The 15,532-nt window shown below is 38.1% G+C and overlaps 1 protein-coding gene across 4 annotated transcripts in view; it reads left to right on the top strand.

Annotated features, from left to right (window-relative positions):
• The window catches only part of LOC135198116 (golgin-45-like), a 53,417-nt gene extending 40,819 nt beyond the window's left edge, over positions 1 to 12,598 (top strand). For all 4 annotated transcript variants that reach the window (XM_064225577.1, XM_064225576.1, XM_064225579.1 and 1 more), the window contains one exon: positions 9,092 to 12,598. In XM_064225577.1, the coding sequence (XP_064081647.1) occupies positions 9,092 to 9,256 (165 nt within the window). In that variant the 3' untranslated portion in view covers positions 9,257 to 12,598. The remainder of the gene's footprint in view (positions 1 to 9,091) is intronic.
• The last annotated feature ends 2,934 nt before the right edge of the window (positions 12,599 to 15,532 follow it).

Here is a 15,532-nt window from a genome sequence, read left to right on the forward strand (position 1 = left end):
AGGCGCCTAAAGGAGACGCAGCTGATTCCAGCCCAGAGCGTTTTCCCGAGGATTGGCCTTCGGTCCTAAGAAGACGAAACAAGAGGAGCCTTCTCTTCAGGATCCTACGAAGAAGTTTTTGATTAATCTGCAAGAGCAGTTAGCTTCTTTAGTAGGCTCCTTTGCTAAGGACTCGACAAGGAGGAAAGATGTTTCGCTCCCTGTTAAGAGTTCCGCTAAGCGCCCCTCTTCGTATAGGAGAGAACCCTCACAATCTCCAGGGCGTTTATCGCCTTCGTCGAGAGACTCGTCCGTTAGGAGGAGTTGTTCTCCTGAGAGAAGAGTTCTTTCGCCCTATAGGTGTCTTCTCCGAAGCGCCCTTTGAGACGCCGCGAATCGAGCAGAAGTCTCGATGCGGTTTAGGTTCAAAAGGAACCGGAAAACCGATTTAAGTATCTTTAGGATCCTTTGGGTCTGCAGGACCAGGAGCCAGACAGGCGCAAAAGACCGGCAGCAAGACGCAAGAAAGGGCGTTCAAGAGCCTCTCAGACACAGGATCAGGACGTCAGGATTCTGCTAGAAGGCAGGAATCAGGACGCCATGAGTCAGGGCGCCAGGAGCCAGGCCGCCAGGAGTCAGGGTGCCAGGAGTCAGGGGCGCCAGGAGTCAGGGCGCCAGGAGTCAGGGCGCCAGGAGTTAGGACGCCAGGAGGCAGGACGCCAGGAGTACGTTAGGCGTCAAGAGTTAGGGCGCCAAGAGCCTGTTAAGCGTCATGAATCAGGACGCGGGGATCTTTTCAAGCGCCCTGAATCAGGGCGCCAGGAGCCTAGCAAGCGCCGCGAACCGCAAGAACCTAGACAACAAGAGTCTAGTAGGCGCAAGAGTGTTTCGGACAGGCAGGAGCCTCACTCTTCGTATAGAAGTGCTAATGTTCAGCGCTCCCCTTCTTTCGGGAAAGGAGTTCTTCTCCCGGGAAGAGCCAGATCACTCCCAAACGGTCTCCTTCGGTGGATCAGTTGGACCAGGTATCGGAAGACGACGAGCCAGTAGATGTAGCAGTTTCTTGACTACAAGAGACTTTCACTTTTGCTGCTAAAGGAGTTCGGAGACTCCCTTCATCCTGCTGACCCTCCTTCACCAGGATCTTTGATGTCTAGCACAAAAGCTCTCAAGTCGTCTTCCTTCGTCAAGATGCGCCCCGCTCTTTGTATGAAAAAGGCATTAAAGACCTTTTCAGAGTGGTTGACTTCCAGAAGGGAAGCGGGCAAGACAGTTTTTTCCTGCCCTCCTTCCAAGTTAACAGGCAAACCAGGAAGGTGGTACGAGACCAAAGAACCTATGGGGTTAGGCCTCCCTTCTTCCGCAGATGCGGATTTTGCTTCCTTAGTGGACTCTTCCAGGAGGAAGTCTTTGCTGTCTGCTAAGGCAACATGGGGCATGTGTGAGCTAGACCACCTTCTAAAGGGCCTCTTTAAAACCCTAGAAGTCTTCAATTTTATGGACTGGGCTTTGGGAGCGTTAGCTAAGAGAGCTCAGGACACTGACTTTGTTTCCATGGAGGAACTTTCAAGCGTCCTGGCTTGCTTGGACAGAGCGGTCATGGACGGTTCCGTAGAAGTTGCCTCTTTTTGGAACGGGAGTCTTAAAGAAGAGATCGGTCTTTAGCTCTTTTCTAGCAAGAGCCGTATCACCTTTGCAAAGAACATCTCTTCTTTTTGCACCGTTATCCCCGCATCTATTTCCACAGGAGACTGTTAAGAGAGGTTTCTAAATCTCTTACGGAGAAGGCAACTCAGGATCTCCTCACGCACTCAGCCAAGAAGTTTAGGCCGGCAGTGCCTATAGAGAAAAAAGAAGAGACCCTCTTTTGTTACAGCCCTTTCGAGGTGCCGTCCTCTTCTAGAGCCCCTCTTCGAGGTCGCAGACCAGATAGAAGGAGTAGACCATCTAGAAGGTCCTTCGGGAAGTCTAGATGAGCAGGGAGTCCTCCAGACGAAAGTAGGCGCCAGACTACTCCACTTTGCAAAAGTCTGGGCGCAGAAGGGAGCGGACTCTTGGTCCCTCTCTATCCTGAAAAAAGGATACTTGATCCCCTTCAGGGAAAATCCTCCCTTGACAACAACTCCAAGGGAGTTGACTGCAAGATACTCGGATCCAGTCCGAAAGCTTGCTATTTTGCAAGCAGTGGAACAGATGATTTTCCAAGGAAGCGGTAGAACTTGGTTTCAGATCTCCAGTCTCCAGGATTTTACAATCGGCTATTCCTGGTACCGAAAGCATCGGGGGGATGGAGACCGGTTCTAGACGTCAGTGCCCTGAATTTCTTTGTCTTGAAGAAGAAATTTTCAATGGAGACGTCTTCCTCTGTTCTATTTGCTCTTCGTCCAGGGGACTGGATGGTGTCCCTGGACCTTCAGGATGCGTATTTCCATGTCCCAATTCATCCGGCAGCAAGGAAATATCTGAGATTCATGTTCCAAGGGAAAGTGTTCCAGTTCCGAGCGATGTGCTTCGGACTTTTGACTGCCCCTCAAGTCTTCACGGACATCATGAAGAATGTAGCTTATTGGGGCTACATCTGGAAGGGATCAGGATCTCGTTATATCTGGACGATTGGCTAATAAGAGCCCAATCGGAGAAAAATGTCTGGAGGACCTATAGTTACTCTAAATTTGACAAAGTCCCTAGGACTTTTAGTCAATCGCGAGAAATCCATGCTGACTCCCCAGCAGAGTATTGTCTATCTGGGGATTCAGATGGATTCTCGGAATTTTCTAGCGTATCCTTCGCAGGAAAGGAGAGAACGCTGCTTAGAAAAGGTGGCAGTCTTCTTAAGGAAAGAACATTGTTCCGCGATGGGAATGGATGAGCTTACTGGGGACCCTCTCCTCGATGGAACAGTTCGTTTCCTTAGGAAGATCTACACCTACGACCCCTTCAATTTTATCTGAAGGAGAAGTGGGAGGATTGGAAATCCAACAATCTAGGAGATACATTTCCAATCTCGAAAGGGATCAAGGAGTTTAATATCCGCTTGGTGGTTAGATCCACAGAAACTAAGCAAGGGAATCTCCCTTCGCTTACAGAACCCTCGCCTAGCGTTTATTTGCAGACGCCTCAGATTCAGGGTGGGGAGCGACCCTAGGTTCGGAAGAATTGTCAGGCACTGGGAAGGAGAACAAGTGTCCTGGCACATAAACAAGAAAGAAACTAACAGCCATTCATCTAGCGTTAGTTCATTTCGAGGAACAGGTCTCAGGTCTGGGGATTCAGATTCACTCGGACAACACACAGCCCTCGCTTATATAAAGAAACAAGGGGGGACGCATTCCTTTTCCCTGTACGAATCAGCAAAGGATCTGCTGATTGGGCTCAGGAAAGGAAGATCTCTCTTCTCACAAGTGCAGGGACGAGAAAAAAAAAATGTCCGGGCAGAATCTGTTGAGCAGAAAAGAACAAGTCCTACCCACGGAATGGACTCTCAATCCTCAGATTTGCCAACAACTTTGGCATCTGTGGGGAAGGCCCAATATAGACCTGTTCGCGACCAACAAGAATCACAGATTAGAGACCTATTGCTCCCCGATCTCGGATCCACAAGCAGTAGCAGTAGACAGCTTTCTGCTAGATTGGACGGGCTTGGACGCATACGCCTCCCTCCTTTCAAGATAGTAGGGGAAGTATTGAGGAAGTTCGCTTGCTCGGAAGGAACAAGAATGACCCTCATCGCTCCCTTCTGGCCAGCTCTCGATTGGTTCACAGAGGTGCTGGAGTGGTTAGTAGATTTTCCAAGATCGCTTCCACTAAGGAACGATCTTCTCAAACAACCCACTTCGACAGGTTTCACAAAAAACCTCCCCGCTCTAAGTCTGACCGCCTTCAGACTGTCGAAGGACTTGTCATGAGCAAGGGGCTTTTCACGAGAAGTGGCGAAGGCTATTGCAAGAGCCAGAAGAGTCTCACCTCTAAAGTATATCAGTCGAAGTGGGAGTTGTTTAGAAGATGGTGTAATGGGAAAGAAAATATCCTCTTCCAGTACCTCTGTAACTGAAATCGCAGATTTTCTCCTATATTTGAGAAAAGACTGTACCTGGCAGTTTCAACAGTGAAGGTTACAGAAGTATGCTGGCTCAGTTTTTCGACATAGAGGAATAGATCTGACGAATAATAAAGATCTACATGACCTTATAAGGTCTTTCGAAACCACGAAAGACCATGTAATCAAGAAGCCTAGCTGGAACTTGGATGTGGTCCTCAAGTTCCTAATGTCAGAAAAATTTGTACCGTCTCACGCAGCTTCGTTTAGAGACTTAACGAGAAAGTCATTATTCCTCTTTGCGTTAGCAACAGCCAAGAGAATTAGCGAGTTGCAAGCTTTGGAAGGTAAAGTGGGTTTTAAGAAGGATTCAGCGATTTGCTCCTTTAAACAATTTTTTCTAGCAAAAAATGAAAATCCCTCAAAGCCTTGGCCAAGAAGCTTTGAGATAAGAGGACTATCTTCATTAACAGGGAGAGAACTAGAAAGGACTTTGTGTCCAGTCAGGGCACTCAAGTTCTACCTGGAGAAGAAGAAGTTGCTGAGAGGTACAGAAGAAAGTCTTTGGTGCTCTGTAAGAGATCCGAAAAGATCGATTTCTAAGAACGCCCTTACATACTTCATAAAAGATGTAATAAGGGAAGCTCACCTTAAGTGCGATGAAGAGCATCTCAAGGTTCTCAGAGTGAGAAGCTCATGAAGTGAGAGCCATAGCTACGTCTATGGCATTTCACAAAACATGGTCTCTTCAGGCTCTTATAGAGTCGACGTTTTGGAGATGTAATTCTGTGTTCGCCTCGAATTACCTAAGAGACGTTAAAATTTCGTACGAAAAGTGCTTTGCTCTGGGAGCATATGTTTCGGCGAATTCAGTGCTGGGAGAAGGGGCTGAGGCTAATCCTTCCTAATTTAGTTTAGTGTTTAAATTACTTTTTATTGGTGGTTGTTTTTTATTGGTTAATTGTCAGAGGGAATAGGGAACCCTCTGCAATTCATAGATTATAACAATACTAACATGGTCAGGTGATCGGGATTGGCTTCAGTGCTCTTTGTGATTTTTTAATAACCTTAACTCTGTCATGTAAGAGGGCGAGTCTCCATTGATATGACAAAAAAGGTCAAGGCTCTACCATGTAAGTGGGTCAGCACCCCCCATTGGTACGATCCAGTATAGGCTCTGTCGCGTAAGCGGGCTAGCCCCAATTGACACGATCCAAAGAGTTATTCAACCATAGGTTCATTCCTCGTTGAAACTCTTGAGGCAGGCAGACTCATCGACAGTAGTCATGAAGTCTTCAGCCCAATCAGGTAGGAACTATGGATTATTTTATCCAAGAACATAGGTTGTTTTTTCCCTGTTTTTTAATGTATTTAGTTTAAGTATTATTTTGTTTTTAGCTGTCTCTTGCCCGCCACCAAGGGTGCCAATCAGCTAAGTATATATCTGCTGGGTAAGTTTCTTGTACAAAAATGATATTGTTAAGATACAATAAAGTTTTGTACATACTTACCTGGCAGATATATACGATTAATGGCCCACCCATCCTCCCCTCAGGAGACAGGTGGAAGAGAAATTATGGCTTAGAAAACGGGAATAGTTCCAGACCACGCCACCCACGGCCGGAAGAATGGTGGATCACCTGACCTACCTGTCGCGTGTGCCGCGAGTTTTGAAATTCTGTCGGGACGACCGAGTCTATAGCTAAGTATATATCTGCCAGGTAAGTATGGACAAAACTTTATTGTATCTTAACAATATCATATTGTAATACACTAGTTTAATTGCTTTAGTCTTTTCCGAGGAATTTTATTTGCAGTTTTAAAATAATCTTGAAGATCCTGGTGTTCCTTGGAAGATTGTGTATAATTCTAGTCTTATTGCAAAGATTTTAGGCTAAATTGTTTCCTTTAGTGTAAGGAAAGCAATATATCTTACATGGTCAAATATCACATCGTGTTAGAGGCAATGATGTACTGTATATAGTAATGAGGTGTACAGGTATAGTATAACAGGTGCTATGTTATTCCATCTTTCTCCTTGAATTGTTACAAGTAAAGTGGAAGTAAATCTGCAAAGATAAAGAATCCTTTGTATTATTTGCAACTGTTACTGGGGAATTTTTTTGCTTTTTCTATGATATAAAGAATTGATACTGTGATAAAGTTTAATTAGATAGATTAAAAAGGACCTAACCACCATTTGTCTCATATTCATAAGATAATTGTATATGTTTTGCATTCCATAAAAGAAGTTTCATTTTAATTGTTTATGTTTTGCATTCCAAAAAAGAAGTTTCATTTTAGAGGAATTTTGTTGACAACAGTAGCAATGAAAAAGTGTAAAAGTTTATAATTTCCTTAATGAGGTGAATTATGTGGTGAGATCATTAAAATGTCAAAATTTAGGTGCATAAGTTGTTTGATCATGATTAGTTTGCTTGTGTTTATACTTTTGTTTTTCCCCGGGAAATATGACTTCTGTTTTTATTTTAATGTCTTAGAGTTGCTTTTGCTTGCGTCATTTGTTTTATACTTCTTGTGTGAGAATTGGATTTGTTTGCTTTTTTGTACTGTTCTTATTTTTAAGTAAAGGTAAGTGTTTGATTAATTGGAATAACTACATTTTTAATGGCAACATGTTCCTACAACTGTACTCACTGTTAATGTACAAACAGATGCCAATTTGGCAGTTGATTAGGCATTCCAAGTCCAGAATTCCAAATTAAATTGCTAATGCAGTCACTTCACAAGTGACATTAGTCACCTTTATCATTGTTTGAATTGACAGAATGATGTCTGTAATTAGCATTTTAGGTGTTAATGTATGTCTTAATGTTAGACACTGCAGCAGATACTGCAGAAAGGCCTCTCCCAGAGGGATGAGATGGAAGTACACTTTGATTACAGGAGGGTTCAAGGAAAGTGTAACTTCTGTCAGGAGCAGGTGTGTTTAAATTCTGTTCTCAGTGTTTTAATTAATACATTAGAATTCTGGGTGCAAGACCAACCATCAAGAATTTTTTATACATAAAGGAGTTGTTTCCTATATACTACATAGTGTCCTTGTGACTATCAGTTCCTGTGTAAACTCCCAGCTGGCTGTGTAAAAACCCACAGGCCATGCCGGATTTGCTGTGCATTCAATTGTTGCACTCCACAGCCATATAGTACTGAGAATTCAACAGTAGGTTTGCAGTCATTCCACAGTTGCTATGCAATCAGTTCAGCAGTAAACCTTTAATTAATCTTAGTCTCCAGTCTAGCCATATTGGCTAAACAGCACAGCAGGATATGTTGCACCTACATTATTTCATCTAGGAATCTGACCATTCCTGACAACAGACCCAAATTTGATTAGAACTGTTCTACATTATGCTTTAATTTTGTAATGACCAGCTCTGTCAAAGGCTCCCAATCAGTTACACTTATAAAAGTCAAGGTTGTTCTGAGGAAAATGTTGTTATAGCCATGAACATCACTAATTAAATGAACATCTTCAGTTAAGAAATCTTTAAACTCTTGGCATAGAGCTCTTGGTCTTCTTCAAGATCCAGGCATGGCCATCATGAGAGAGCTTGCCTTAACAGCTTTTTCACAAAGAAAGGTAATTAAATTACAACCTCTCCTGTGTAGCTCATAAGAGAGCCATCATCAGACACACAATCATCAGGGATGACTTTAGGCGAGACAACTTGAGTCAGCATTACATCTTCTCTGAGACATCAAAGAAGTTATCACAAGAGAGCCTAGATGACTCGGGCCTGTGAAGAAATCAAGACTTCGAATTCTCTTATAGCTCCACCAAGTGACATAGTTATGGAATGTGGAGAAATCATGACTTCAAATTCTCTTATAGCTCCATGTGACATAGCTGTTATTGCAAAACAAAAAGGACAGCAAGTTACAGAGATTAGTCAACAGATTCACAGATAAGTGCACAGCCTATTCCGTCTCCATGATGATCCCCGACGGGAGGTAACAACAATATTGTACCTTTTGTGGCACACTGCAGACAGCGCTACCAGCTGTAAAGCTTTGTGCCTTTTGTGTTTCAGCCATTTCATTCTCTCTCTCCACCTAACAATCCAACTTCCTGGAATTTGCTTTTTTGCTGTAGTTTTTACCCTTTGTTTAAGAACAAATCCTTTCAAGGAGCCCCATTGGCAGCTGATTGTACTTATGCAGGAGCAGGCAGTAGGATGTCAGGAGTCCGGAGAATAGGTAGAAACTCCCAAGGCACTAGATGTTAAGAGTCTTGATACATTCTTATATTGTTTTAGGATGCCATAACTCTTGCAAAAGAGGTTGATAGTTCCACTTAAAGGAATAACTGTATAGCATCTACAATCCTCATGACCCTACAGCTATACAGGATATTCAAGGAGAAGAAACACCATTTCTATACTTCAGCTAACTCTTGTTCTGCAGTTACAAACTGTCATCAGCCTTCAATATCTGTAGGAGCATCGTCTCATTCATTGTTTCTCTATCCATTTTTTATGAGTCACCCATTACACAACCCCAACAGTTCTTTTCCCTTTTTCATCAGAGCTGATAGCTCTAAATGATGATGACAGGCAGCCTGATGAGGGTGAGCATTGTTGATAACAGCATCAATTTATACTGATTGTTGTGAGTACTGAAAAATGTTGATGTAAAGTAATAAGTAACCCAGATTTTCCCCCCCCCAAAAATGGTATAAAGTATTTCCCTTTACAATTTGTCACTGTGGGATACAACCCAGTCGTATAAACAGTCAGCACTACATGATCTTAATGCTTTCCATTTGTACAGAATAAATTTTAAAATAATTCTATTTTGTGCTCTGTGAAGAAACCATTTATTTTTTTTTAGTAAAGACTGGAAATAAAAATGATATAATATTTTAGTGATTTTGTTTCTTACATGAAGAATGAAATTTGATTGTCTGGATTTTAACATGTAAAATCTCATATTGCTAGTGCCCTCTTGATACGATTTATTTGCACTATCCTGTTTTACTTTTTTCAATTCCAGAGCTGTCTTTCCCATGTTATTTAAAATGATTTATTGAAGTAGAGCCATTTTCTTTTCCAGTTGGTTGGACAGATCCAAAGTAAAGACAACTTGAGAAAATTGGAATGTGGTACAGTATCACCAGGTGCAGCTGCTATGCTTCAAAGGTTCCATCCAAATGCTCGATATGAGCATGTAACTGTGAATTGCTGTGGTCATTGCAATGGTGAAATCAAGGTCATATAAGTTATATGCACTGTCATGAAGTAATGTAGACTATAGAATAGCGCTCACAGAAATATGATTAATTTTTATGTGTCAAATTATTTTTATATGTATTATAAGCCACATGTAAACAACATGTGGACGACTGAAATATATCACCCATTAATTAGTCTGTGAATAAGATGCATCAGAATATATTAGTGACAGTGTTTGACCAATTCTTTATCTTTTCAATTTTTATTTAGTTTTACAATTTTAGATTTTACCTTTGAACAAATGATCATATACACAACATAGTAAAGTTTGAATATATTAAAGATAAAATATTTTCTATAATGTGGAGTATATTGTAAAGTTTTATATCTCAATCCTATATAATATCAGTGATGATGCTGTTGCTGTTCATTGTTTTTATACCTTTTAGTCAAAGTAAAAATTATGAAAATTTTAAAAAGACATTCTTAAGTAAAAGAGACATTGGATGAAGTGCTGGCATATGACTGACCAGTCATTTAAAGTGTATTTTATGCAGTTAGAAAAATTCAGTAGATGGAGATGTCATTTAATAGTTTGAACCTTGAATGTTTTAGTTACAAAGGAGAGGTACTTACAGCATAAAGAGATTAGCAAATTTTTTGTATGGATAAAAGATATATATATATATATATATATATATATATATATATATATATATATATATATATATATATATATATATATATATATATATACGTAATTGTATAGTACTCGACTAAGTTTTCTTGTTGCACCCTTATTAGGTGTCTTTGCTGTGATATTTATCTCACATTTTGTGATACCCTATGCACTACTACTTATAGCATAGTTCCTCAAGCAAGGGTTTTGATAGTGATGACGCCCTTCTTGTTTTCACTGTTACTCTGTCAAAAGCATTTACTTGTCTTTTATGAGACCTTTATTCTTATTTGTCTCTTAGTCTTCCTGAATTGTATGGAATGAAGTGAAGTAAATGCACTGTTATAGTGCTTGAGGTTGAATAGTGCTCTACTTGTTAAACCTCACTGTTGTCAGTTTCAGAGCTTCTGTATTTTTTTTACTAGGTGATCATTTTGTTCTGTATATATAGACTACCACAGGAATCATTTTCACAGTACGTAGTACATTTATGACTTTGTCTTGTAGATCTTTTGCAGTGACACCTTAATGTTACAGGCCACAAAAATACAGTATTCACCACATAGGTATTGACACAACTATCTATATTATAGGAGAATCCCACCACACTGTAAATTGTCTGAATCAGAATGGAACCAATTTTCTTGGCTGTAAGAATAAGTAAGATATCTGAGGGTATTCTATTTTGTAAACAAATTTTGTTGTAGTTTTGGAAATAGTAAAAATAAGTACTCAGGTCAGAAATGGTGTTAAGCATGTGAATACAGACTTGAGAGAACTCTTAGAAGCCATTGTTTACATTGAAGTTTAGGTGTAATGTTTAGATGAAGGAAAATTTTATTACAACGTGAGATAGTCCACTTTTACATGTATGTACTATTGATCATAGGCATAACAGTACATATTACTAGTCTGACATTAATTTTCATTTTTAAAAGAATTGGTTGACAACTTGCAGATATTTACATATACCGTAGTTCTGGAGGTTATACTTTTTGAGAATTTTGCAGTGCTGAAATATGTGTAAGTTTTATGTATTTTTTAGTTTCTTAGATCTTAATCTGTGTTCTTTATGAATTTTAATTTCACTAAGGATTTTAAAACATGGTTCAAGGATACTGTTAAAATGAACAAAAATATATTCACCATGAACAAAAAGCTTTTTACAGTATCAGAAACTTTTGAAATGTTGAAATTATAGCATTCCAACTTTTGACTTATTTTTATGCCCCCTGTGTAAGTTATGTAAATTCTGGTTCCTTTTATATGTACAGTGTGGGAAATAAGGTCCACAATGAGATACATGCAATGAAACTTTAGTATCAAAAATATGTATGCACTCACTTGAAAGTTTTCATTGAACTATTGTGGACATATTGACTTGAAATTCACCAAAGGTTTTTAGTGAACAAATCCACAGTAGTTGAATGAATGCATAAGGAGTTATAGGACATATTTCATTGTGGATCTTACATTACGTTTTTGAGAAGTATGACATAGCATTACATATTATATTTCACATACAATGTTTCTTCTTTTCTCCTTAAATTTTCAAGTAGTCCTGAAAAGAAATTGTAAATTTTAAATATGTATTTCCACATGAGTATGCGAATAATTTGAAAAATTATTGAAAGTTGATATATTACATTCTCATTAAGGATATAATTTGTGTAAAAGTGGTTGGAAACATTTATGGATTGTCATATCAGTATTTTAGAATCTTTGCTGGATCCTTGTAGGTTTGAAGGGAAATGACATGTATAAAGCAGCCATAGCTGCTATGACCAGATCAAAAATAGAACATTCCTGTAAGTGATTATTTAACTGCTGGAAAACCCATTGGATTGCTGCATTCTTTAAACCAAGAAGAGCACCATAATGAAGTACCTAATTTCCTTGTCTAAGAGTTGGTCATAACCATGGGCATGGATGTCTGGCACCAACATTACCCATTCCCTTTATTCAGAGAATGTAGGTAACATTAACAGTTGAAAAATTTCATGTGACTGTCCATACTTGAATCAACAACAAATGTCAAGTTCTAGCAATACGTAAATCAATAAAGGAAATTTTGTCAGAATCATCAGCATTTCGAGGTATCTCCAGTGACATTATTAGGTTTTTAATGAATTGCAATTTAAAGATTTAAATTGTATGTAAGACAAACCCATCAGGATGGCACTGTGAGAGGTAAGTATTTCTCCTTAAGGCCCGTCCACACGGTCAAGCTTTGCCCAGCGAACTCTGTTCGATGTGATGTCGGAAGCGGAGAGACCGTGGATAAGGTTCTGACATTTCCCGCTTCTGATGTCACATCGAGCAAAGCTCGACCGTGTGGACGGGGCCTTAGAGGTTGAGGGAATTACATGATAATGATGAGCATCTTTAAAATGTCCAAAGTATGTTAACAGTTAAACTTGATTCTGGTTTATGCTGGAGTACCAAAGGTTTAATAATGAGGATTTTTTTAGTTTTGATCTATGCAGGAGTACTATAGGTTTAGTAATGAGGATTTTTTTAGTTCTGGTTTATGCTGGAGTACCATAAGTTTAATAATGAGGATTTTTTTTTATTGCTATTGTCAGGTTATAATTTTCATCCAAAATGGAACTTATTGCAAATGTGAAATCTTTTTGGGTTGAAGTGCTATCTCCAAGAAAACACTGGGAACAGAAATTTAGTGAGGTTTATTAAAATTTTGGAATTTAAGTGTATTTTTTATTATTTTTCCTTTTTAGAAATAAGTTGAAAGTTTGGCTTGCAGGTTTAAATGTGTTTTGTGCACCCCACTGCCATCCTCCACATACGCATAATGCACAAAGTTTCCTAATCTCTTTTTCACCATTTGGGACATCAGGGACCAATTACCCAAATGTAAAATTTCATAAAATTTATTTATTGGATACTTACCTAATTTTAAAAATACCTCATATAACCTTGTCTGTGGTAAGATTCATCCCATTTATCTGATTTTAGTTCATCTGGTGCTTATTGCTGTTCAACTATAACTAGTTGGTGATACCTACTTTCCATTGTACTTTGTTTTTATTCTTTTACTTAGGAATAGGTCAGAAGAGTTTTGGAACATGAAGGAAAGAAGACTTTTTAATAATGTCTAATCTCAAGCCTGTGTACAAAACTGAAACTTGGAAAGTTGAACTTGAATAGACAACATAAGAACTGATGATATTATTGAACAATCAAGTAACAAACTCGGAAAAATAATGAGGCCTCACTACCCTTGCAAAAACCCATATCATAAAAATCATGTTTCAAGGAACTTTTCGGCTGTATTGCTTTCCGCCTTTTAGTTTTACTATTCTCTTTCCCTTGCTGAAATCTTTAATATCTTATCCCGGCTCTCCTAAGTAAATTAACTAACTACATCGAAAGAAAAGTAACCGAACTAGTGACGATCAGTGCTTGATTGCACAAGATTTTGAAGTTCCCATCTCAGAAATCAAAGAGAAAACCTCTCCTAGCACTTTAGAGCCATGAGCGAAAAACCAAAAGGAAAAATATCAATAACAAGCCACATCAAACCATCGTCCATCTAGACTCTAGGTTTCTTATAATGGAAAAAAAACGTGGTTCGGAAGTCCACGTAAAGCCGTTGGTCCCGTTGCTGAATAACCACTGGTTCCATGCAACGTAAAAGCACCATACAAACAAACAAACTTATAGTGGAAACTTTGAAAAATAACATTACTTAAACCTTAAAATTATCAGCTACCATACATTGGCAAGATGCAACACCATTCAGAAAACTATCTGAGGATCATAAAGGTCCATTCTATATAAAAGTTTCAGACAATCTGTGAACAGGCAGAATAAGCTGATGACGTAAAAAATATGTGAATCCCACCAAAAATTATAGAAACAATAAAAAATGTAAGCCTGCTGACTTGAGGTGGATTTGATCTTGCAGCGCTTTTTGGATCTCCTTATCTGTACCAAGCGAGATCCAAATGAAGAAATTGCGACGCACTTAGCAAGATTAAAAGTCGTTCCGAGAATATCGTAATAAAGTAATGTTAACCACCTTACCAGGAAGGTATAATTAGTACATCTTCCACGCTTACTGGCCTCTGTACTATAGCTACATAGATTCGTTCCTTCGTGCTACATTGAAAACACACACACACAGATATATATATATATATATATAATTTATATATTATATTATATATATATATATAGATATATATATATATATATATATATATATAAACAATGTAGCACACGAGGAAACGAATGTATGTAGATATTATGTAGCTATAGTAGGTCCAGAGGCCAGTATGCGTGGGAGGATGTAGTGATTGTACCCTTCTTCCTAGTTAGGTGGCTAACATTACTTTATTACGAGATTCTCGGAACGTCTTTTAATTTTGCTGAGTGCGACGCAATTTCTTCATTTGGATCTCGCTTTGTACTGATAAGGATATCCAAAAAGCGCTGCAAGATCAAACTCACCTCAAGTCAGTAGGCCTATATGTTTTTGAGTGTTTCTATTTTCTATAATTTTTGGTGGGATTCAGATATTTTTTGCTACCTGTTCACTGATTTTATCTACAACTTATATATTAATATATAGTATATATATATATATATATATATATATAAATATATATATATAATAATATTATATATATTTTATAAATTATTATAATATTTTAAAAAATTAAAATTGTTATGTATGTTGATGTTATATATATATATATTATATATATCATATAATATATATATATTATATATATATATTTGTATTAAATTTATATATTAGCGTTATATTTGTATGTATGTATGTATGTATGTAGTATGTATGGTATGTATTATATTAATATATATACATCATCCATACATACATACATAATTTATGATATATTATATAATGTATATATATACATCCATACCTACTACATCCATACATACATCATAATATTATATATAATTTTATAATATATACATATATGTATAAATATATATATATATTATATTTTATATATATATATATATATATATATTATATATATAATATTTCACAACGAACCACTCATGAATTTGAACATACATAAATCGTTCAACCATTACGGCATGTTATATCTGCAGCTGCCATCAAGAACTTAAAAACATGAGTAAGTTTCATTATCTGCGCAAAAGAAATCAAACAAAATAGTGTATAAGTGTCATTCTCGAATATATGTGGTTTTGTTATATACACTACCAGTCAATGATCGAGAGGGCTGCTTGATCGGCCATTTGGACGAATTAATGGTTGCTGAATTACGCACAGACGTACGAACAAACTTAGGCACGCATTGTTTCTTATTTAGAACTTTGGCCGGCAACTTTCTCTTATAACCTTGCAATTCGGGTGTGTCATTTTGAAGACCCTCATTTCCTTTCGTCATTTCTACGAAAACAATTTAGATGGCAGGGAATGCATTTACCAAACATAACTGCTGAACTATTATCCACTTTTTTTCTGTTCTGTAGATTATGGAGGGTCATTTCTAAAATCATTCACTGAACAGCATTAATCAAAATCTATTGGTAAAAAACTTAAATCAATCAACAATCTTTTTCCCTAAAGGTTGGAAGATCAAATGAAGAAGAAGAGGAGAATCGTGCTGACACAGCCTG

The sequence above is a fragment of the Macrobrachium nipponense genome, chromosome 21, assembly GCF_015104395.2.
Source record: "Macrobrachium nipponense isolate FS-2020 chromosome 21, ASM1510439v2, whole genome shotgun sequence".
Taxonomy (NCBI): domain Eukaryota; kingdom Metazoa; phylum Arthropoda; class Malacostraca; order Decapoda; family Palaemonidae; genus Macrobrachium; species Macrobrachium nipponense.